General features: G+C 28.2%; 1 protein-coding gene across 5 annotated transcripts in view; it reads left to right on the forward strand.

Moving 5' to 3' along the window:
* LOC129962021 (polypyrimidine tract-binding protein 1-like) overlaps positions 1–24,736 on the forward strand; it is a 78,411-nt gene that overhangs the window by 45,786 nt on the left and 7,889 nt on the right. For 4 of the 5 annotated variants that reach the window (XM_056075687.1, XM_056075689.1, XM_056075688.1 and 1 more), the window contains 10 exons: positions 1,683–1,787; positions 1,886–2,035; positions 11,961–12,110; positions 12,221–12,361; positions 13,652–13,703; positions 14,795–14,853; positions 14,937–15,099; positions 15,566–15,649; positions 16,667–16,791; positions 19,621–19,654. In XM_056075687.1, the coding sequence (XP_055931662.1) occupies positions 1,683–1,787; positions 1,886–2,035; positions 11,961–12,110; positions 12,221–12,361; positions 13,652–13,703; positions 14,795–14,853; positions 14,937–15,099; positions 15,566–15,649; positions 16,667–16,791; positions 19,621–19,654 (1,063 nt within the window). The remainder of the gene's footprint in view (positions 1–1,682; positions 1,788–1,885; positions 2,036–11,960; positions 12,111–12,220; positions 12,362–13,651; positions 13,704–14,794; positions 14,854–14,936; positions 15,100–15,565; positions 15,650–16,666; positions 16,792–19,620; positions 19,655–24,736) is intronic. The other variant, XM_056075690.1, reaches the window with a different exon arrangement.

Consider the following 24,736-nt stretch of genomic DNA (forward strand, 5'->3'; position numbering starts at 1 on the left):
TTTTTTTTTAAATTTTAAAAGCAAATTTAAGTTTTGCAGTACATATCTATTGCGTATCATTGCTTTCATCTATGCAATTCTTGCCAATTTTTTTTTTTTAAATTGTTTACTCTTAATTTGCCACACAGTTACTTCGTGGGATCGTTAACCACTTGAAAGACGACTCACTTTCAGACTATTAGACAAATGACGTTTTGTTTGTGCACCCCACGTCATCTTCTACTCCCTTGAGTTAAAAAAAATACAAAAACCGCAATATATTTAAAACTTGGTTTACAGATCGGAAATTGCTATCGTAACCTCCTGCTCTTTTCGGGCTGTTGTAGGATGTGGCGAAACGTGCAGTGTAGCGGTGTTCTTTCTTTTAAACCTAATAACTATCTGAAATTCTGTTGAGTAAGATTCCATTGATGTATGAAATAATTTAATGGATGATCGAAATGGAACATTTATAATTAATTAATTATCTGGTGCACTAATACAGCTGTGCACTTCCATCCGTTTCTATGATACCAATTTACACAGCTCCTTAACGGTGGTTAACTAAGAACAATTCTTTCTCTCTCTCTCTCTCTTTTTTTTCCTATGAATTTTTCTTTTAACTCTTCCGTTTATTCGGATATTGCCATACTAATCAATTTTCTGAAAACCATGAGAATTCCTGATGGGTTAAATCTCTATCAATGTTTTATTATGAAGGTGATAATTAAAATATTAATTATAACTCTAATTTCCAAATATCTGGTTTTTTTTACCCTCTCCTTTTGCAGCATATCCGCATATATTTCCTCCGCAAATAAGCACGCACAACTTATCTTTTTTTATTTTTGTTTTTTGAAAATAATTTATAATTATTAACTAGTGACAGTTTGTCCACGAATAATCGAAAGTTTACTGTGCTAAATTAATTAAAATGACAAAAAAAAAAAAAAAAAAAATTCTTAAGAAAAACATTGTCAAATTTTAGAAAAAGTAGACGCCAGAAAATGATTTAGCACATTCTCTTCCATTATTTTAAAATGAAATATAAAAACTAAATTGCCAATTCTGAAATTGAACTTAGGAAATTCGGTAAGACGATAATCCCCTCCTCCTTTTCTTTGCGTGCCGGCATTACTTGGAAAAAATTATTAGAAGTAAAAACTCATTAGGTGTTATCTTAATTTTTTATGTTTTCAGACCCCTCTTCCCCTTTTTACAAAAAAAAAAAAAGCATTTTTGATTTATGCACTGCAATTAATTTATATCATTTCTTGATAAATCTTCGCTCATTTTTCATTGAGCTAATAAATCCTACAGCTACAGGAAATAATTTTCAGATAAATCCTACAGCTTATTTTAATGTATTATGGTACGGTGTATAGAAGATCTTTGGAAAGATTTTTTCTCTCTCTCCTCTTAATGAATTAGTGTAAATGCTCTTTATAGTTGTCTAATTCATAATCATTTAGTTTGATATTTGATTGTTGAAATGAGTAGCCTCTTAAGCATTAATAGACTATGCTTATACTGCAGAAAACTGGACATGCTTTAGTTTTATGTTCCTAGAATGTTCTTTGTCATCTTTTTTTTCCCCCGTTATTTTTATTCTACGCAATCATTATTGCTGATTTAAAGGGACAGTTTTATGTGAAGGATCGCGAAGTTATTTTCATTTCTGATTTTAATTTCGTTTATTGCAGCGTGGAACAGATGAACTCCTCTCTCAAAGCGGCGGTGCTGTCAGTAACGGGAACGCCATGAGTCCCGACGCTAATGATAATGAAAATAACAATGACGCTAAAAAGGTGAGTTTCTGGTCATGAACTTCAAATGACTTTTTCTTATTAGATGGCTATTGTTTTTCTGACTGATGTCCTTGCTATTCGTTTGTTTTCTTCTCTAGGTGAAATTGGAGAAAACCCAAACTGGAAAACCATCGCGTGTTGTTCATATCAGAAATGTCGCCACCGATGCGACAGAGACGGAGATAATTCATTTAGGAATATCGTTTGGACGAGTGACCAATGTATTGCTTCTCAAGGGAAAAAATCAGGCGAGTTTGCTTTTAGTTTTTAAATTTCTGCAGATTTTGAATGAGCTTTTGCATTGAAAATGCGCATATCTATACACATAGCGTCTTATCGCTTTTGCACATTTGACTTCATGACTTTTTCTAAGAATTATACAGTTAATATTCTATTAATTTTTTAATTTGTATTTTGTTTATTTTGAGTAATACTTGTATAATGTTATCTACTACAACCGGTCATTTGACCGGAGTGCAATTTATTGCTTTTGTATTGGTTATAAGGTTATCGGATCAGAAATTATGATGTAATGCGTATTCAACGTATTGTATTCAGTTAGTTGCATATTGATTTAGCTGGCATAAATACCTGGATTTTGTACAAGCAAACGACAGAGGAAAATATCTCGAGACAAGATTTTTTACTCCAGTTAGCAGTAGAACTTGCCGCCGATTTTCGAAAATCCCGTGAACAATCAAAAGAAAGAACAAATACAAAACGATCGATGACTAAATCTATCACAGGTTCTCATCAACATAAGACATGTCGAATGGGATATTATAACGAAAATGAAACCATCGAAATTTGTTCTAAGTGTGAAAAATATGTTTGCCGAAAATGTACAATAGAAACACCCTGTATATGTAAAAAATGCGATAAGAAAATTCTTATTCTTTGTATTTGTAATACGTGGAAATTGACAATATACAATTTTGTTTAATTATAATGAAGTTAATTTTTTTACTTCCTTTCTAACATTCATATTTCATACATTCAAGCAGGAAATATAACGTCCGCACATTTGACTGGTTATGGTAAATATGGGTATGTATTAAGTGTTCTGAGTTGAAGAAAAAAAAAGGGGGGGGGGAACTGCTTGCTGTTTCATTTTGCAAGAGTGGAATGCTGACTTGTACCCTTTTCTCCTTTCATCTTCAAAATTTTCTTTAAAAAGTTGGATATTATTCCAATAACTAGTTTCTTAAAAACTTCGGCTCATTATTCAAATTTGTTTTTAGCGAACAATAAGTATCTACTTTTTATGCCGAATATAAGCACGCCATCTCTTTTAAGAATTTCATATCTATTAGAAGAGAAATGAATGTATACAACAGTCCAAAAAAGAATCCTTTTTCCGTGTTCACGATTGAATTATATTCCAAATTTTGATGAGTTTTGGATTCACTTCTGTGACAACTAACCATATTAATTTTCAGAGACTTGATACTCTGACGGCTTTGGAATATTAATTAGTTTGGGTAGGAAACTTTCAGAACTGCATTGCATTCCTGATGAAGGTGAAAGAAGTGAGTAAAAATTAATTTTCATGCAGACCACGGCGGAAACCTTTACGGATTCGATAATAATCAGAACCACAAAATTTATCAGTCTTCACAGCGCTATGTATTCCTTTTCTCATTTAATATACTAATTCATGCTGTTAACGATTTCTTAATCGAGAATCCAGTCGATCTATAGCAAGAACGAAAGATTTTAAATATAATGTGGATGAATTGATTATTGCGAAAGATGTTTTGAATAATCTAATACATTTGCAATATTTCATTTTGAACATTAGTACGATAAGCTTTAAAATTAGTTGTGAGAAGTTACAGATCACCATACTTCCAAATAGTATGTTCAAATCGTTACTTTAGCGTTTCATAACTGTTTGATAGCCCAGAACTATTAATAGTATTGAGTGAATAATTTTGCCTGTTTCAGACAGTGCTTCTGATTCAGATTGTGGTCAGATGTAAGAACTGCATTGCATTCCTGATGAAGTCATTAGTCTTCTGTTGCTCATTCCATTAGTCTTCTGTTACTCGACTACCGATAGTGATGGAACTGATTTAGTATTCTTATTCAGGCACTCTTCCACGCAGTCCATAAATTATATCATAAACAATCACACTTAAAAGCTATGCATTCTTGACATTTTCAACACTAAATATCTTCTGTCATCATGAGTAACGCAGCGTGAACGATTCGTTTTGGCAAATTTTAGGCATCATTCCAATATTGCGTTTATACGGGATTCATGTTACCTGTACGCTGGTATTATTATGCAGGTTCCTTTGAGTTTCCATTAGAAGAAGGATTGTTTCTGAAAATTAGTGTCAGAAATATTTTTTCTGCAAGTAAATAAATAAATAAATAAATAAAATTAATTAAAAGAAATTTGAAATAGCCTGTTCATTTTCACATTTAAAGAGCCGTATTTTGTTAAACATCATACGATGGATTCTGCATAAACTGTGATTATGTGGAACCAGCCCGGTGGCGCGACTGCCCATATAGGCCCTGGCCTTCCTCAGAAATTCATTCCTTGCTGTCCTGTTCTTGGCTAAGTTCTTCCAATTTGTCACTTTTAATAATCTTCAAGTCTTTTTCCAAGCTGTCAGTCCACCTATTTTGGTCTTCCTATTCTTAGGGTACTAGATGGTTTTGTGACTTGATTGTCGTCCAATCTTAAGAAGTGTCCTGTCCATTCAATTCTCTTTATTGTTATAAGTTTTATACTATCTGGCTCTTTAAAAATTCTTATTTGGCTCTTCGTAAATTTCGTGTTGATTCATCCACAGTAATTATCACATTTAATTCCACCAAATATCCTTCTTAAAATTCTTCTTTCAAATACATATGAGGCTGGATGTTTCGGCTTTAAAATGTTCTTTTTTTCTGCATGTGAATGCTATTGAATTAAGTTGCTTGCTTTATTCGTTTTGATTTTCCTCGAGATATATTACTTAATCGATTTCTTTATGAAACACTTCCATCTTGTTAATGTTATTCATGCGTCAAAAAATAAATTCGTCGATGAAACGATATTGAAATCGAGTGTCGGAAGTACGTTGTCTATTTTGTTATGACATAAATAAAAGACATACCCCCCCCCCCCCTGGCTTTGTCAGTTAATGAAAATTTGTAGGTAAGAGACTGATTTTCATTTTTTGGACGATTCTATGGCTTCATTTTGTTTTGACAGTAAAGGGAAGGGTTCCTAATATTGACATGTGCATGTCCTTGATCTAGCTGTGGTAATGTATGAAATGTCTGTTACAAGCGTAATATGAAACCTGCATTTTTTTTATTGACATAGAAAATATAACCAGAGTGCTATCTGGTTTTAATAAAAATATGAAAAGTGGTCACAAATATTTGTTGTTTTGTTTGTATTTTCATTCAAGGTCGATATATCATTTGTGGGAATGCACTCGTATTTTTTTTAGTTTTATTTGTCAGTTGAATTTCATCCGGATGTTTTTACATTCTTTAGCTTTATACATTTTTTTTTTTTTTTTTGTGCTTGTCCATTTTCTGAAACGATGAGAGGAGAGGAAAAGGGAATAATAAATACTTATACTGTTTATATTTTTTTATAAAGGAAATTTTTTATCTTGTAATTAATTTTTGCCCAAGAAGTGTTTCACTATACAAATCTAAAATATCAAAAATTGTTACAATAAAAGGTTGAATCTCTTATCCATGTGTATTTAGTAATCTTAAACTTATTAATCTTCTTTTACTGGCGATTATTGTGTTCAGTGATTTAAAATAGAAAATGTTACGAGGCGAACGGAAGGTTTAATAAATGATTGACTTAAAGGAGTATGAAATTAGAATGTAAATGTTTTATTAATCTTTAAAAACTTGTGAACTAAGTATATTAATTTTCAGAAAGTAAAAATTCTAAATTTTAAAATAAGTGTTCTAATTTGTAATTTATCACTTAATTATTATTGTTAATGTATAAGAATTTACAATGAACAAGAATTGAATATTATTTTGTAATTCAAATTGTTAGGGAGTTTTTATTGAATAATATGTATTAAATTTCGATTAGAATTTAACATTTTTCTGAAATAAAATTACTGTTCAAGAGAAGTCAAAACCTAAAAAGCATGTCCATAATTATTTTTAATGTTTTATGGGAATTTTTATTATAATTTATATAAAATTTCCACAAAAATTATGATGCCTAGGACATTTCAAAGTCGTTCAATTTCAAAAAGACACTTGAGGAAGGACAATTTAAATATGTTAAGTCTTCTGAACAAATTATTTATTTTATTCATTTTATAATGTTTATCTGACTTTTATTATGCTCACTGATGAAAAGCTGTGGATTGTGTGTAAAATCCAAAGTAATAAGAGAGAAAGAAAAATCAAGTATTGGAAATTGGAAGCAAAATGAAGGCAAAAAGAGAAGTTATTTAATGAAAGCTTGATAGCGTCATTCCGTAGAAACCATTTTTCTTTTAAACTTATGTGTCGCCTTTTTATAAACTGAAATTTTTGTTTTTTATTGATCCAGTAAGATTTGCTTTGGCAGATATAACATTTTTATTTCTATAAAGGACATGACAAGAAATTATTATTTCAGGCGTAATTTCATTAACAGACTTGGTATAACCTTGATGGTGAAGTGAATTACTTTGTGTTCCTTCGGATTACTAAGATTTGAATGGATGATTGTGGAATCGATTCCTTCCTAAGTTACTGGAAATAGGTTGCGAAAATACCGAAGATCTCTTTGTTAACTAACGGTGTCCCAACTGCAACGCAAACATGATCTAGATTGATAGGAATTCAAATGAAATTTAGCGCAGAATTTGTTTTTCAAAATTATTAATTTTTCAAATAATTATTTTATTTGGTTTTGTATTTAAAATTTATTTGCTAGGGAAAAAAAGGCGTCTGCAAATCATCCGATGAAAAAAAAAAAGTACTTGCTGTGAAATCTTAAGCGGAATGCCTGGAAGTATATCATATGGCACCTCTCATTTATCCGAAATAATTTTTGAGACTAGAAAATGTGGCTTTTTTTTTTTTGATCACGTGATCTTCATTTCCATTCTACCCGGGAGCTAGAGGAAATTTGCCGCAATTAAATTGTTGCTCTTCTGTCTGGCTTTGTGCTTTCATCCGTAATTGCTTCCTCTGGCAGTTCAGACAGCTGGACTCCTTACATCATAACGTGTTGCAGTTATTTATCTAGATGAACATTAATCTGTCAGAGCGTATATTTAATTACTTCAATTAAAATTAAAAACTACAAAATAATGCTTAAAGTTAATACATGCATCTCTTTCCCTATCTTAGTTACCCCCCCCCCTCCTCTAAAAAATAAATTAATGAATAGATATTTGAAGGCTACACTTTTCATTTCATTCTAAAGTGCAATTCTAAATGCTCAGATGGCAAAATCTTAAAACTCACTTTCAAAATTTATATAATAGATAACTTTACAACATCAGATGTACTACCAATGTTAAATACTTACAACATCAGATGTACTACCAATGTTAAATACACTTCATTATCTGTTGAACCTTATCAGACGAGACTTCTAGAAATTGAAACTTAATTTTGGAGGAAAAATGACTTCAAACAATGTGTCGTTTGAGCGTAGAATTAACTCTTTTAACTATTTCTCTCTCTTTTTCATAATCTTAATTAAAGCAATATTTTCCGTTTAGGAATGTGCTATCTCATTGATTTAATTAAGAATCCTTTGAATCTTGGAAGTATTTGTGGATTACGCGTAATTTGTATGTCGAATCGTAGTGTCTTTGAATGATTTAATGTCAACTTCTAATTTTGGTACACGGTAATTCGATGGTTTATAAAGCACAGGCGTAATTATTAAAGGGTAATAGTTAACATTGTATTAGCTTATTCTTCTACGCTTTTAGGGCATTTTTTTTCGAATTTATTATAAATTATAATATTAAAACGCTTTCCCCCTCCGCATTATAATGTTTCAATTGCTATCACCTTTTCATTGGCTAAAATATTAGAAAAAAATAGCATCTTTTTCGAAATATCTTTCAAAATCAAGTTTTCTTTCATAATATTTTACAATTTTTGTTTTTCCCATATAAAAATTATAAGAAAGGGAGTATATAAATCTTGGGAGATACATTTTTCAGTTTTTTTTGAATTTGTATCGCGTGTAGTTACAAATCCATGAAGTTAATATTTCTCGAAGGACTGCTATAGGCCGAGCCGTTAAAGTTGACCATTTTTGGAAGCTTTAGGATCTTCGCATTATTTTATTAAATTATGTTTGCAGCTCCTTTGTATTTATGTGCATTTGAGGTACATTCCTATAGGAAGACTACCTGTTGCAATGGAGAAAATTTCTTCATCGATTTTGGCCTATTGAACCCTTAACCACTCTTCGTTTAACAGTTTTATCTATATAATATTGCAACAAATCCCAAAACCAGCCTTCGTTTAAAGGTTTATATATATATATATGCGTTTAACGCTTTGCCTATGTTATGTTGCGAACAGGATAACTAGAGTAAATTGGTTTGGATTTTAAATGGTTTGGAATATGTTAGAAATATAAAAATCTCGGACGAGATCGTAAAGGGTCCATCTGGCTGGCTCAAGGGTGTGCGGAAGTGGTGAGAGTTGAAATTTTCATTTTCGTTATAACTTGCTTAATATTGAAGATAGAAAAATAAATTCCATTAGCCAAATTAAGATGATTTTTGTATTAACAGTTTTTTTTTTATAGCAGCAATACCTTTTAAGTTAGAGTCTAAAATGCAATTTTCAAGTCCTAATTTTGACTGTTTCTAAATCAACTATTTATATTGACAGATAATAATTTAGATGTAAATGTTTCTACCTTTGCCTTCTGCTTGCGGGGAGGAATGTTTTTAAACGGAATGTTGATATAATTATAAAATTTAGAGTCAAAAGTGAGAGCTAAAATTACAAAGATATTGCATGACGATCTTATTTTTTATACCTATAAGAATTTTTGTATAAATGTTTTTTTTTTTTTTTAGTGACAGTTTTAAGTTTTGTTCCTTCACTTCTTTTTACGCAGAAATGTTATCATTCTTGTCGATGGTTTTTATGAAAAGTACCGGCGTCTAATGATATATTGGAGTATAAGAAGCACTGACTACAGTGAGAATGAATTTATGTGGGAAATTTTTGATCAGCAGATTATTAAAGAAAGAACTTGTATGTTCAAGGTGTACCAAGGTTGCATTAACGCTTGATTGCTGGTCTTATTCTTTATGGAACGCGATTTCTCTTCGAGGCGTCTGATGGTGCTGTTTTTTTTTATTTTGTTATTGCTATTTTTTCCGTGGAAAAATAGAAGCTGTGCACGAAAGCCAAGAATGCCATTAGTGTTTGGGTTGGTGATATGGCCAGCTGACCTTGGAAGATGAGTCACGGTGATAACCGTGATTGCTTGGCGGCTTGCGTAGTTCCTGCCTTCCCGCCAAACGGAAATGTACGCGCCTTTTTCCCCTTCACCTTCCCACCCTCTACTCCATTAACAATTGCCATTCCTTTCGCCTTTTATTCTTCTCGGTCTATCTGGCTTTTGTCTTTTTTGCCCTTTGCACGTGTCTAGCAAGGTTCAGCGATCCTTACGAGTTGAATAATGTATTACATATTATGTGTGTATTTTTCATTTAATCCTATTTCAAGGATGAATGCTCTTGAATGCTGTTCTACTTCTCCAAGTTCGATTTCCGATGAGAGTTTTGCCGAATGCCGGCTTCTTGTATGACTGGTTATTCATATGCCGAGTTTCACTGCCGATGGAGGATATGTGAAGGTTATTTTTAAATCCGTCACTTGCGCCATCTTTCAGCTGATCGTAAACTTTTCAAGGGTGATAGAATGGTTGTTACGTCTGAGGGAACTGATGTATAACTAACTATATCTACAAATGTGCGAATTCAAAACAATAAATTACGGAAACATACTTTCCCCACCCATTCGTTTGATCTTATTCGTGTGAATCAGAGCATTAATGTTCACAGTTAACTAAAATAGTAAAAATCTTTATTTTCCTTTCCCATCTTCACTCTCAGTATGAATTTGCATTCTATCAGGTTTCTGCTGGTTTCTTTTTCCGTTCTTAATAATTGAAGATGAGTGTTTCCTAAACTATTATGTTAATGTAAGGCAGGTGCGTGGATGCTTTGAACTTAAACAGTTTGATAAGGAAGGAATTAATATTATTCCAGAATTATTAAAATACCATAATTAATGCTTTTTTTTGTTAAATAATATATAACGAATACAATTATATATTTATAATATGTTTTCAAAAGAAAAATGTTAATATAAATAAAGCTACTGTATTTAGTCATGTTATTGTTCTTTTAATAAAATTTCATTTCTTCTATGATTGAAGAAAAACTATTTTTTTACCGATATTTTTTTTACCGAACTTTTTAACAGGAAGTCATTTGCAAAACAACATTCGTATTGAATTATATTTTTTTAAATTGATGTATAATATGCAAACAAGCTGATCCTTGCATCTCCAGTTTAATTGTAATTTTATTGCAAATTGTTGGAATATATTTTAGCTAAGGTTGCAAATATTCAATTTGTATCTTTTCAAAAAAAAAAAAAAAAAAAGTTAAAAAATGTATTATTTTGTGAAACTGAAAATCAAGTGTATGCATTGGGTGAAGTTTCCCTTTAAAGTAGATAAACCATTTTTCTGACATGCAGTGAAATTTTTCAAGCCTTGGGGTTTATTTAAAAATAAAAGTCTGAATAAATCAATATGCAATTTACCCTTGAATATAATGTGAATACAACTTTCCTCTAGAAAGATTTTCTTTCTCTCTTTTGCTTTCCAGTTCTTTCATTAAAAAAAAATTATTCGTGATATTTATTTGTAGCTTATTGAAGGATTCCCCCTCCTTAATTGAAATATAACATGAATCAGTATGTTTTAAAATTATTCATCATTCTAGGGAAATATGAGCAGAGATTCTGGGAAATGTTTTTATTAAAAAGGCCCAGTTTTGATTTCTTAAATTAATAATTTGTTAATTTATTATGGTCCTCTCTTCGTCCTGTCTCTTTTTAAGTTTTAAACAGACTGACGATAAGGTTATGGAGAATTTAGTAGGTTTTAAATCTTACAGATATCATTAGAAATTATATTCAGTTTTTATAAAATGAGCTTAAGATTCTTAAACTAAGAAAAGGAGTAATTTTCTTAATAGTTACGATAAGTTAAAAAATTAATACCTATTAGTGCAAAATAATCATAAAGGTTATTGATCATATATGCCAAGAAGATTAATAGAATATTATTTGATTTTACAGCTGATGAGTACAGCTTTGATTGTGCATATTGCTCATCTTAAGCAGTTCTTAAAACTTGTCATTTTATATGTTTATAAGTTAATTTATCTTTCCTTGTTATTACTTAATGTAGATAATTTGTTTTGTGCAAGGAGTTTAGAAAATAAGTGATAATATTATGATGATATAATATTAATTCTAAAAAGAAAGTGTCTATTAGAAAAGTATTGTTCTGTCAAAGATTTAAATCCCACTTATTAAAGTAGCTTTTTATATTAAAATATAATGCCTTCTGTTTTTACCGAAGTAATTTTTAAATTTAATTTCTTTTATCTATTTAAATATTTATTAATTACTCTTATAAAAATCATTAGATTTATTTTTTCTTCATTAGTAGAAAAAATTAACAATATTTTTCAAAGTCATCAATTTCTTTCTTAATTGAAAAATTATTAATCTGAAGATTTGAATACTCTCCTCAGAATATTTAACAAAGTTATAAACAATTCTCTTTTCCCCAAATGAGGGCTTTCTCCATTTTCAACTCCTTTTTGGGTGGAAAATGTTACTGTCATATCTATTTATAAAGTTTTACATCAATCCCCAAATTGAGAAATGAGCATGAAAGTGTTTGGTAATGAATTAAAAAAAATTCATTCGAAATTTAATCAGAATGGCTGATTTAAAATGCCGTTAACAAATGCACAATAAATAAAGGCTGTATGAGTGAACTTATTTTCATAGGTTTAAAAAAAATATATTCTGCTGTAAATGTGGTTTAAAGAAGGAATGAATGAATGTAAATGTTAAAAGATTGTTGATTTTTAATCCAAATTAAAGGTAAGTGTTATTTTTTAGGCTTTTCTGGAAATGGCTGATGAAGCATCAGCTGCTTCAATGGTGAGCTACTATGCTAATTCTGGAGCTCCTCTCATCCGTGGCCGAAATGTTTATGTTCAGTTCTCTAATCACAAGGAGCTTAAGACTGAAAACGCTCATGCAACAGGAGTAAGAATTAATTTTTTTTTCAATGAAAGACATAAATTTTTTTTTGAAATTTTACCTTCCATTTTGTATCTTTTTAGAAGTTATAAATAATTTTATTATTTTTGTTATAGAATAACACAGCACAGGCAGCATTACAAGCTGCACAAGTTTTGCTAAATCATACATCTGATACTCAAGGTGGGCCAAATACTGTTCTCAGGGTAGTTGTTGATAACCAGCTGTATCCAGTTTCCTTGGAAATATTGTACCAGGTTAGAATCTGCTTTTATTTCTGAATGTAATTGAATTGACTAATTAAATAAAATATGAATTCAACAGCATGTGAACTTAAAAGCAAATTTATATTTGATTAATGTAAGTGAGTTTTATTGATTTTATACATTATTAATATTAGTAACCAACACATGATAGATCTGTATTTTTAAGAATTTTCCAAAATTTAAATACTGACTTTTTTAATACTTTTCTTTAATTTTTGAATTTTGAAGTACTTCATTAGATAGGACTTCATGATGCAGCTCTAAAAAATGTAAATTGTAATATAAACCTTAACTAATCTATATGTGTTTCAGTTAATCAGACTTCAATTTTGGAAGCATGTACTTCTGTGAAAAAAGGTTATTGGAAGAAATTGACTTTTATTTAATAAAATAATTCCTTGACTATTTGATATTTTTTGTGTACTGTTTCAAAATATAAGCATATTTTTGATAGTAAATTATATTCATAATGATTGTATGAATTCGATTGTCAAAACTTGTACAAATATTGAATATTTTAAGCTTCACTAATTTTCATTTATGAAAGAGGAAAAATAAAATTTTAGTTTAAGTTGACTTTTATCTCAAGAAATAAACTAAATAGAAAGAGTATTTTTTGTTTTTTTTAATTGAATGTTAGAAAATAATATCTATTTATTTCTTTTTAAAATCCACTATTGTATGTTAAATTTCATGTTCATAAAAGTGCTAAGTTAGGTAGGAACTTTCATGACTGCCAAAATGTGAAAATTATCTTTTTTTTTTTTTAAAAATATTTATTATTTTTTTATTAACTGCTTGTTATCACTCATTTTATTTTAATTCCAAATTCAAAAGGAATATTTTTTGTAACTTGCAATGCACTGAGTTAGATAAAACAAAATTTTTCTTTTCCCATATAAAAGTAAACAAATATTACCCAATCTAGAAGCCAACACTTGTTTTTTTTTTTTTTTTTTTTCCCCTACTATCTTTATTCACCACCAAAGTTGTCTATTTTAAAAAATTGCCAACTAAAAAATAAAAAGTGTAGGCAAATCAGTAGATTAGAATGGGAAAAATACATTGCATCCATACCGTTCAACAAATCAATGGAATCCTTTTTCCATGCACTCAAACCTGTTCTAATAAAGCTTTCAAGTAGTTAAAATTGCCATTTCTTAAGATTAATTTATAATTTTTGTATTACAATGACTAGATGTGCTAGAAAGTTTTTAAGAGTATTTTCACATATTTGTTCAAACTTTTTTTTTAATGTTCATTGATTTTGCTTCTTAATAGATTTTCTCAAGAGTTGGAAGAGTTCTGAAAATCGTTACATTTACCAAAAATGGTACGAGTGTTTTTTTTTTTTTTTTTTTTCCTTTTTAGATAATTTTATAATTAATTTTCTATTGGCTATCAAAACCATATTGATTTTCACTATAGATAATTGTATACAAATTTTTCCAATATATTTTTCTTAAGATATATTTCATCACATACTGCTGATTACTATTAATATATATTATTATAATATTATGTGTTTGATTCAATTAAAATTAAACATTGTTAATTAATTGATCTGTTCATGATGAATCTGAGAAAATTTTGTTGACAAATTCTTGAGATATTACATAAATTAAGATATATATTCTTCTGCGCCCATAAAGTTTAAACGCTCATTGACTATTTTCAGTAATCATATTATAAAAAAAATACTTTGTTTCAGTAAAAAATATTATATTAATTGCAGATTCCTCCTTTCCACTTTAATTTAAAGCATAAATTCTACAAAAGCTAACAGAAAATTAGAGATACATATTACGTTATGAATGAAGGCTTTTATAATATTATGAGTGAATTATACGACTATCAAAATTTGAAGGTTTTAATAGATTTTTAATCAAAATATTTTAAGTAGGAATTGCGTAAAGTATTTAATTATTAAAATTTAAACCAACATTAAGATTGGCGAACCAGCTGGTCGCCAAAGGCGGCTAGTATTATAAATATATCAATTCCTTCTACTTCAATAACTGAAAAGAAAATTTTTTAACTTATTTGTACTACTACAGTTGAGTCAAAATCTAAGAATATATTTTTGTGAAATAAGTTTATCGATATAATTATTAATACTTTGATGTTTTTTTGTATAACTTGTAAAATGCCACATCTTTAAACTAATATCTTTTTAAGCATTCTTTAAATATTTTCAAATTGTACACTCCAAAACAATTTTATTGTAATGCAATAAAATTGTTCTGGAGTGTTGTAAATTTGATAATGTTAATTGACCAAAATTTGTACCAATGTAGAATAAAAAAATTAGTTACTTCTTATTATTAGTAAATAATTAATTTAGTTAATTAATGTAATTTACACATTTTTTAAAATTAAAGGCAGTTAATTAATGCAATTTACACATTTTTTTTTTAATTGAAGGCACATTCCAAGCTCTAATCCAATATCCTGATGTAATTACTGCACAAGCTGCCAAGTTGGTAGGTTGAATTTCTTTAAGCTTTATAAGCTCAAAGCATTATGATGTGTAAAATTTCAGTTTAATTTTCATTGTATATTTTAGTCGTTGGATGGCCAAAATATTTACAATTCTTGCTGTACGTTACGAGTAGAGTATTCAAAACTTTCCAATCTAAATGTAAAGTACAACAATGACAAGAGTAGGGACTTCACTAATCCTACATTACCAACTGGAGACCCGACTCTGGATAATTTGGGCTTGCCTGGTAAGAAAGTTTTCATAATTTAATTGCTTTTTTTTTTTTCTTCTTAGCTCACTTTATAGGATATTCTGGTTGAAAATTTAGTTAAGCTTTATTTCTGCTATTTTGTGCTAAAATTTAAAAAAATAGATAGCTTTGTAATTTTATATTTATTCTGCTATTTTAATGTAACAGCTCCTAATTTCTGGGTACTGTCATATGTTGTTTATCTTTTTTAGTATGCATGCTTTGCTATTTGTTTTACACTATATAAAACTTCTGGAAAATTTAATTTTCTGCTTAATTATTAGATTCCTTTGTTAGTCAACTTAATTTAAGCTATCCTGTCATTTAATGTAGTTTTCATATTTTTAAGTAGTTTTCAGTTCCTCCCCTTTTTTTGTTTGCAATAACTTAAAAAAAAATAACATTTAATTGGCATGAAAAATAACCAAGGACTTGTGCTTTTATCCTTGCTATTGTGCTAAAGGTTCAATGGGTGTTTTGGCGTCTCCTTTTGCTGCCCATGGATTAGGATCACCTTTAACTGCTGCATATGCTGCTGGCGCAGGAGGTATGCATTTGCTACTAAATATGTTTCTTAAATTCTATAAATCTTTATATTAATTAAATGATTTTTACTTCAAAATGTCAGATTTCATATATCGGAACATTATAAATATTTTTCATTAATAACAAACCTCTAGTATTATTATTTTGCATTGGGTATATGTATGTTATTTATGTGAATTTTTCAGCAGGCTGGCACTTTCATGTGTAACATTTATTTCCTTTAATAATTTTTTTTTGCCATTTGGCAAAGTACTTAAAATCAAATTGAATCTTAATTGTAATACTCTAAATCTTGTTTTTCTTTCAATTTCGTTTCTTAACCTTATTAATATTTTATTTCCATGTCGTCTTGTAAGTAATATTGGAATAATATGCATATTGGATTGGGAAATTCAAATCAAGTTTTTAAATAGCTCCAGAGTCCAGAGCTTAAAAACTCTTTCATTGTCAGAATGTTTTACAAATTTTAATAAATCTTTTTCTGAGTGAAAAAGATATAATTGTGATCTTAATAGCTTTGTTAAAATGATGGAAAACTGTCGGCAGGATTCTCTTGGAAGATCTAGAAGTTATTGAGGTATTTAAACATTTTGTTTGGTTGAGGTATTTTAAATAGTTTGCTTGGTTTTTGTTCGTTAATATTTAGATGAAAATAGGTTTCCTTATTTTCTATATATATATATTCCAAGAAATGATAAATTGCAATTAAATCATCGAAAATTATTTTTTTTGTGTACTGTAAAAAATCGGGCCACTATTTAATGACTATTCAACTGTTTATATCAAATTGAAACAAGAACTGTAAGAGAGTGCTTTTAGAGCACCTAATTGAATTATTGTCAATATTGATTTTTTTTTTTTTTTTTTTTTTTTTTTTTGTACTTCCAGAGCATTTGGAAATTTGTGAAGGTTGATGCATATAACATACTTTCTTCCCTTTAATATCATAATTTTTATTTGATTGTAATTTATTATGAATTTCTGTTTATAAAATTCACTTTATGGTTTCTATTTTTAGGACTACCTCTTGGAAGCTTTGCTTTGTCACCTGCAAGTACTGCTGCAGCTTTAGGTGTTGCAGGATTAAGACTTCCTGGTCAACATCTGAGTACTGTGTTACTTGTCAGTAATCTCAATGAAGAGGTTTGTCCTATTTTGTGTGTAGTAACATTGATGAATAATTTTCCCTTTGTGTGAAATTATGTTGTTTAATTTCTCTTAGAATTAATTCCAGAACATTGATGAATTTGTATAGGAGCACCTGCTATTTTTTTTTCTAATCGTTTTTTTTTTTATTTCATTGCATTAATTATAAGTAACGGATCAGTTGCCTTATGAGCTCTTTTAATGCTTAAATACCAAATAGCTTTTTTTTTTTTTTTTTTACAAATTTATTTTGAATGACTGTTTATGCAAAAATAGTTTAGTAGAATTTATGAGCACTATAATATGAATATTCTTCTTTTAAATACGACCTTTATAATTAGCTCCTTGATTTATTTTAATTTATTATTTGTATAATAAAAATAAGTTATTATACCTTTAATATACAAAATTAAAATTGCTTAAGAATTGATTGAAAAATAAATAATTTAATAAGTCACCATTTAAAAGTCTGTGTATAACCTTATCTTTCAGTTCGTTTTCATCACATTTGTTATGTTGATAAAGCTTATAGAATAGAATATGAGCTAAATTATGTTGTTTCATCATATTAAGATATTATAATTTAAATAAGCAGTATTCTAATCTTAATACATTATTACCAGAAATATAAATATATTAAAAGAATATTCTGCTAATAATGTATCTGTAATTTTAAATTTTAATTTAGTTTATTTCATATATTGCATATTTCAATTACAGTAAACTCTCAGTTATCTGAGGAATTATGTGGCTCAGTAACAGAGTTAAACAAATTAATGTAAAATAACTGTAAAAATTCACCTAGCAAGTCTTAAATGCATTTCTGATTTTCAAATTTGTTTGATTATTTTTACAAAAATATGTCTACTTTGTTAAAACATCCCCCCCCCCATTTGAAGTTTTTTTTTAAAGGACAATTTGGGATAAAGTACCACAGATAATCAAGAGTTTACTGTATTTAATATGTGCATAAATGATATTCTATGACTTTTATTTATTTGTTGGTTTAATATTTAGCAGTTTCTTGAGGTGGTCTGGGATGAAATTAAAATGTAATTACTTGGTAAATCAAAAAGGCACATAGGCATCATTTACTGAGCAAAAGAAACCATCTAATGAATCAATATCCCTATGTATTCTCTTTCTATTTCTGTCTCTTTTATTGTGTTCTGTCTGTTATATTCCTTCTGCACTCTTCTATAAAATAAATAGAATGATCATATTAATATATTATTTCCCATGCTTTTTATCACAATTTTTCTGTATAATTTGAATAAGTTTATTCATTTTTCATTAGTACAGATTTTTAAAATGAATCATCATTTTAACAATGATGATTCATTTTAAAAATCTGTAGAAGGAGTTGACAGAATTTAAAAAAAAAATTAAATTGGTTTAAAAATTTAAGGTATATAAGTGGAATCTTTTGTGTCATAATCATATATTTTCTCTTCTACTAACTACTATTGCTTACTAAATTCAAAACCTTGAAAACTGATTTAAACCTCATAAAATTGAAAACTGATTTAAACCTCATAAAATTGAAAACTGATTTAAACCTCATAAAATTTGAATTTCTTGGGTATCACTGTTTAGAAATTACTTTTTTTTCCTCTCCAATTTCAAAGTGTTAACACCATTCCTTTTTCCAGATTTGTTTTTTCATCCTGGACTACCTAACCAGCAGCTTAGAGATGATTTAGAAGCATGCTTTTAATTTTATTAATCATTCTTTTTAAGTTGACTGATTAATACTGATGTTATTTATAACTTATATTATAACATCTGTTATTTATTAACTTATGTTATAAAATCATGTTATTAATATCTTCTTTTATAAGAAGTATTTTAAACTTTTCAGGATGGGAGTTGATCAGAGCTCACAAAAATTGTTTTTTGAATTTAATCAAATATACTTAATTGAAACTTCTGTTATAATCACTCTTCAGTAATAATTATCTCATATTCCAAACCATCCTGAAAGGATTAAAATTATATTAATTTCATTAACTAAATTTTTTTATAAAGAATATAAAACCTTAAGAAGTTTCTTTGCAATAACTTTTATATTAGATCTAATCTAATTTTAAGGTAAAAACCAAAAATTTGAAAATCTAAAAGTATTGAAGCGTTTTTGAGGTTTTAATTTTTTTTTTCCCTTTTTATAGTCTGAGTGAGTAGATTCTTTATTTTTAATAAAATTTATAGTTTATTTCATTTCTCTTTTAAAGCTGCTTTCTGTTTTCTTATATTATATACCGCTGTAACTTATTCTGTGCTGTCTTTTATGGACTTGTTTATTTCAGCTTGTTTGTTGTGTTTCCCTTTTCAAAATAATGTTAACATAAGTATATTTTATTTGATCTGGCTATATGCATTTTCTTTTTCTTGTGCTATTGCATATTAACTGTTCAATAGAAGCTTTATTTTAAATCTGTTAAAACAAGTATTCATTAATAGGAATTAACTGAATTTGATAGTTTTAATGCTTGCTTTATTTCTCTCCCTCATGTTTATATATCTCTTTTTTTCTGAACTAGTTGATTAATAAATTTTACGGCTAGCCAGATTAAACATGAAATAACCAATAAATGCATTAAGCCATATCGAATAAATACTTTTTCTTCTTTTTTTTTTTTACTGTGCATATTGTTTTATTTCACTTAATAATTTATGTATCTTGGTTATTATTTTCTTTCTTTTCCTTGCCTTGGTATTTTTCCAAAACGAAATGCAAATCTAATGGACTTCTTTATTCGTTTGCTCGGTCACTGAACCCTTTCAACCTTCTGCTCTGCCTCACCACCTGTTGCTCTGAAAAACTAGAAGGTCACACCTGATGCTCTCTTTACCCTTTTTGGTATGTTTTATGAAAGCACTCTTATAATTTGGTTCTTTTTTTATTTTTTTATTTCCTACTTGAAGAAAACCCCAATTTATATAGTAATTCACATTTGCTTTTTAAAATGACCTGTAGTATCTGTTACCCTATTATCTCATTTGAATGCTGAGTATACCAAAATCTTAATCTAGTTTTCTGTGTTGGATGTGTGATCCGCCTATTATATATATGCAAGAAATCTAAACATTTTAAAGTTTGCATGTTAGTAAATATTTTGTAGAGCTTTAAATATTTTGCTTTTTTTAAATTCATTTTTCTTTTGTAACATCTGAACTTTATTGCTTGTGCCATTTTTTTTAATCTTTTAATGCTAATTTAAGATTAAAACTATTTTCTCAAAATTAATGCTTCCTCTCGTAATTATTTTATAATTACACTATACTATCATTTTATTTTACTCTGTAAACATGAATTACAAATTGACTTCCTTGAATTCAAAGTAAATTTATTGCAAGGAACTAGTGAAGTATATTACTTTAATTAGAATAAAGGAATATTAATTCATATTTGGTGATATTTATTGAAATGGTACATTTAGCATTCTAGAGCAGAAATGCACAACCTAGAAAATTTACACTGCTGAATATAGGCACAAATAAATAATTTGGAGGGGTTTTATGAATGTAGTGGAAAATGTAAAACCTATCTGATTAAAATGGTATTCCTTTAAGTTCGTGTAAAAAAAGTATTTGCAAGTTTTACATCTACAAAAGGTATTGGATATATTTTATATATAAAATATGCACAATTAGCATGATTTATTTGCAGAAATGAAATTATATCCATCTTTGTTTGAACCTAATCATTCATCTGTATTCAATTGTCTTTTGCTTGAAAAGTTGATTGCCATAATGAATAATTATTTACTTTTTACTGAATGTTTTCATTGGTTTTAGCCTAAACTTTTACAATCATAGAAAATGAAATCAATATTAAATGCCTCAGATGCTGCTGAATTCATTTTAATCCTTTAATTTATAAACTTGCATAGACTCTTGATATGATTAGCAAAGAGTTCTCTGTTCAAAGAATAAGTTGAAAAGGTTATGGCTTCATGAAAATTTTCAAAAATAAAGACTAATTAGTACAGGAAAGTGAGGAGCGGGCAGGTTGGGAACATCTGTTTTAGTTGGATAAGTATGTATGTTTCTTAAGGTGTGTGTGTGTGTGTATATATATATATAATATTAGGGTGAAACGAAAATGGACATAAAAAAATTATTTTTTTAAAGATTTTACTTTGGCAATAGTGTGGAAAAGTTGACTTTTATGTTCAAAAACAATATTTAAAAATTTGGTTGAAGTATTACATTATCTTAAAGTGCCGCAAAGGGCTTATAAAAAGTTTTTTTTTTTTTTTTTTTAGGGGGGGGGGGGTTAGTTTGGTAATAATGCAAAAAAAAAAAAAAAAAATAGCTTTTAGATTCAAAAAGAATGTAAAAAAAAATTGTGGTTGCAATACTATAATATCTTGGGGTGTTGTAAAAAGTTTGTAAAAAAAAAAAAAAAATTTGAAAAATTATGAACTTTGCTAATACATTTTTATTAATTTTTCATTCATATAATGTTACAAAAGATGATTTAAAATATATATAGATAAGCATTACAATTGGAAAAAATTATTAATTACAAAATATAATAATTAAAAATTTGTTATGATTAATTTAGTGTTTCTTACTTCTGTATCCTTAATGATTATAAATGTTACAGCTGCAAAATGTTTGTTTCTACTTCATTGCGATATTTAACAGTTTCTTTAAATTAAATTTTGGCATATACACACGTGTGTCAATTTTTACTCTTATGTATCCTTCTCTTGCGATTGAACCACAGACATTTTGAGCCGATTTGGCCATAAGTCTTGCAGTTCTTTGCATGTGGCAAAGAATCCAGTGAAAGTCTATAACCGAGTCCCCTATATTATTTGATTCAGCTTTAGATGTTTTCCATATAAAGTTTTAACTTAATATTAAACCATACAGGCACTTGGTAGTTTTATCGCTTCTTGTCTATTTGAGGGTTCTGGTGGGCTTGCCTCTTTTTGTAAAGAACACTGTTCTTCTTCAGCGTTGTCATTGTTACCTGTAATCGTTTCTGATGCATTAGTTTTTTTGCCCGTTCTTGATTAAACTTAACTATTCTTTGTTGTTCTTTACTCTTTCTTGCTTCCTCCTAAAAGCGCTTGTGGTAGCAATATCAATATTGCCCATAGCCATTTTCCTGTTAGAGCATTGATCATTTAGAACCTTTTATTCCATAACTGGCATTTGTTTTAATACAAGTCAGCATTATCAAATAAACGTTTAGGTTCTTCTCTAAATTCTGTGATGTTGAAATTAAACTTATCTGAACATTTTCTGGTTTTAGACTAATAAATTCGTTTAGTTAGCATAAGCTTTTAACATTAGTGAAATTCTTTTGCTAGGAACAACGGGAATAGAAGCTCTTGACCATATTTGTTCTATTATGGGAGCTAAAGTGTCGCATATTTCGCTTACAGGAGGATCATTCTCACAAGCAACTGATATAACAGTAGCACTAGTTTCATCAGTAGTATTTCAACTTCAAGCAAATCACTAAATTTCCCAAAAGTAGAACACTCCGATAGTTGTCTTGTCTTCACTAATTTAGACTGAGCCATTTATACTCACACCAAGGCACACAAGCACAAACTAACAAATCTGTTAATCAGTTACACAATCGGTAGAGGGGAGACAGCAACTCAACTGAACTCGGCAAAGCTCATGATTTGAAATCAGATTTGTCCTTGTCACCGGGTGCAGGGAACGGTCAATCTTACCTCAATAACAACCGCTCTGGCGACGACTCAGTGTCATGCCAATGCAATAGTAAAACTGTTTTTATACTTTTAACTAATGAAAACTTTTTGTTTCATAATCAAAACACACAAAAATCCCTTAAAAATTGGAAAAAGTGTTTTTTTATGAAACTATAATGTCCTTGCGACACCAAGATATACTCTAATATTTTTTATAATTATTGTCTATTTTATCTATACCAAAAGGCAACTTTTACGCTCTATTACAAATTAAAAATCAAAAATTTATTGTTTCGTAAACAAAAATTAAAAATGTAGCAAAATTTTCAATTTTATGAAACTTTAACCTGCTTGTGACATCTTAAGAACTACTCCAATATTTTTCATATTTATAATTTATTTTATCTACACCAAAGGCAACTTTTCCTCACTATTACGAATTAAAATTCAAAAATGGATTTTTTTTTTTTTTGTTCCACCCAAATATATTTTTGTCTTTTAAGATTTGATGACTAAATGTGTGAAAAAATGTCTTTTAATACTAAATAATTTTAATGCAATGAAAAAAAAATTTTTTTTTTTGTAATAATTGCATAGAAAATGAAAAGTATATTGCTCACTTATATATCATGTAAGGTAATAGAAAATTCGGATAATATATGTATATTCTGTTGAAACATTGTTTTTGTAATTATTTTTAAAACTGTGTCTTGTAATTAATGAATAATTCAAAAAATAAATACTAATATGAAATAAATTACAATACTTAAACATTTCAATATTAATTTTTTTCCTAATACCATAATTTTTGTTTAAACATTTTAATAAACATGGAAAAAGATTCTCATTTGAGTATAAACTTTCAAAAGCAACAGTGAAAGGATGACTTTCCTAAAATTTAAATAATATTTCTGGCATATAAAAACAGTAATTTTATAACTGCATTAGCTACAAAAAATATAATAAAAATAAAATGTGAAGATATTTATAAATTATAATTGTATGCTTGCAGCTTGAACTGAACTCAATATGACTGAATGCATCATGGGTTTCATCCATGTGGTTAAATGTTGATTCTTATCTTATTATATAACAATCAACATTATTTATTTTTTAAAATTTCATCTTGAGAGTTATTTGAAAATTAGAAATATAAGTCCCCATTGACTAAAATTTTGGTTTTATTTCAATAATTGAGACTTTTTTGCTGTAGACGTCTAAGTTTACATACTTTAAATGCACTAATAATTTATAAACTCAAATAATTTATTCAAAATTTGAATTCTGAAATTAAATTTGTGTCATTTTTCTAGTTTTTACTTGTTTATTTTATCATGAAATGATTCAATATTGATATTGGATTTTTAGAAAATCTGATAGCATTAAGATAGCATTTTGCACCAATCCACATTTCATCTTCATGATGCATTATGCAACGAGATATATTTCACATGTTATTAAATTGTAAAGATGGATAGAACAAATTTGATCTGGAATTATTAAATTTTCTGGTGTATTTTCATGTTAGTGAAAATTAGTAATTTTAGAACATTTTTTTCTTGAAGCTTTATTCAAAATTTATATTTATAAATGTCAGTATAATATCAATATATTTGCATTGTGCTTTATGACTTATATATAAATGTAATAGTAACAATAAAATTGATTATCTGGTGAATCTATTATCCAGAAATAAATAGTTAAAATTTATGGAATCTGAGGTTATGAATACTTTTTTAAAGCAGTTACAATTAAAGTTATTTATATTCCCACCTCCACATCCTTGTATCATTCTTTTAAAGAAGTGCTGAACATTTTTGTTGGACTAAAATGTTCTTTTCTGTTTGTTTAAACATTTAATTTTTTTTATCTTTTTTTAAAAGAGATTTAATTTCCCAATATTGTTAGCATACATAATTTGAAGTCACATTTGGAAAATTTTATTTTTAGAAATATTCAGAATTAATTAATATTTGAAAACTTTATTTGGAAATAAAAGGCTGACTTTGAAAGGTATCACATTAAAAAAAATGTCATTGTAAATAATTTATCTTTCAGTATGACTCTAATTTCTCTGTTCCACTGTATTTTTTTGCTCTTGTTTTACACGGTTTACCAAATGACTTGTTACGTTGATTAAAAATGACATTTTGAGTCTAAGTCGTTTGAAAGACAGCCAATGTTGTAATTAAACTATTTTACTTAGCTTAAAGTTTCAATAGTTTGTATTATTTCTCAGAACAACAGAATGGAAATATGCA

Source organism: Argiope bruennichi, chromosome 2 (assembly GCF_947563725.1).
Source record: "Argiope bruennichi chromosome 2, qqArgBrue1.1, whole genome shotgun sequence".
NCBI lineage: Eukaryota > Metazoa > Arthropoda > Arachnida > Araneae > Araneidae > Argiope > Argiope bruennichi.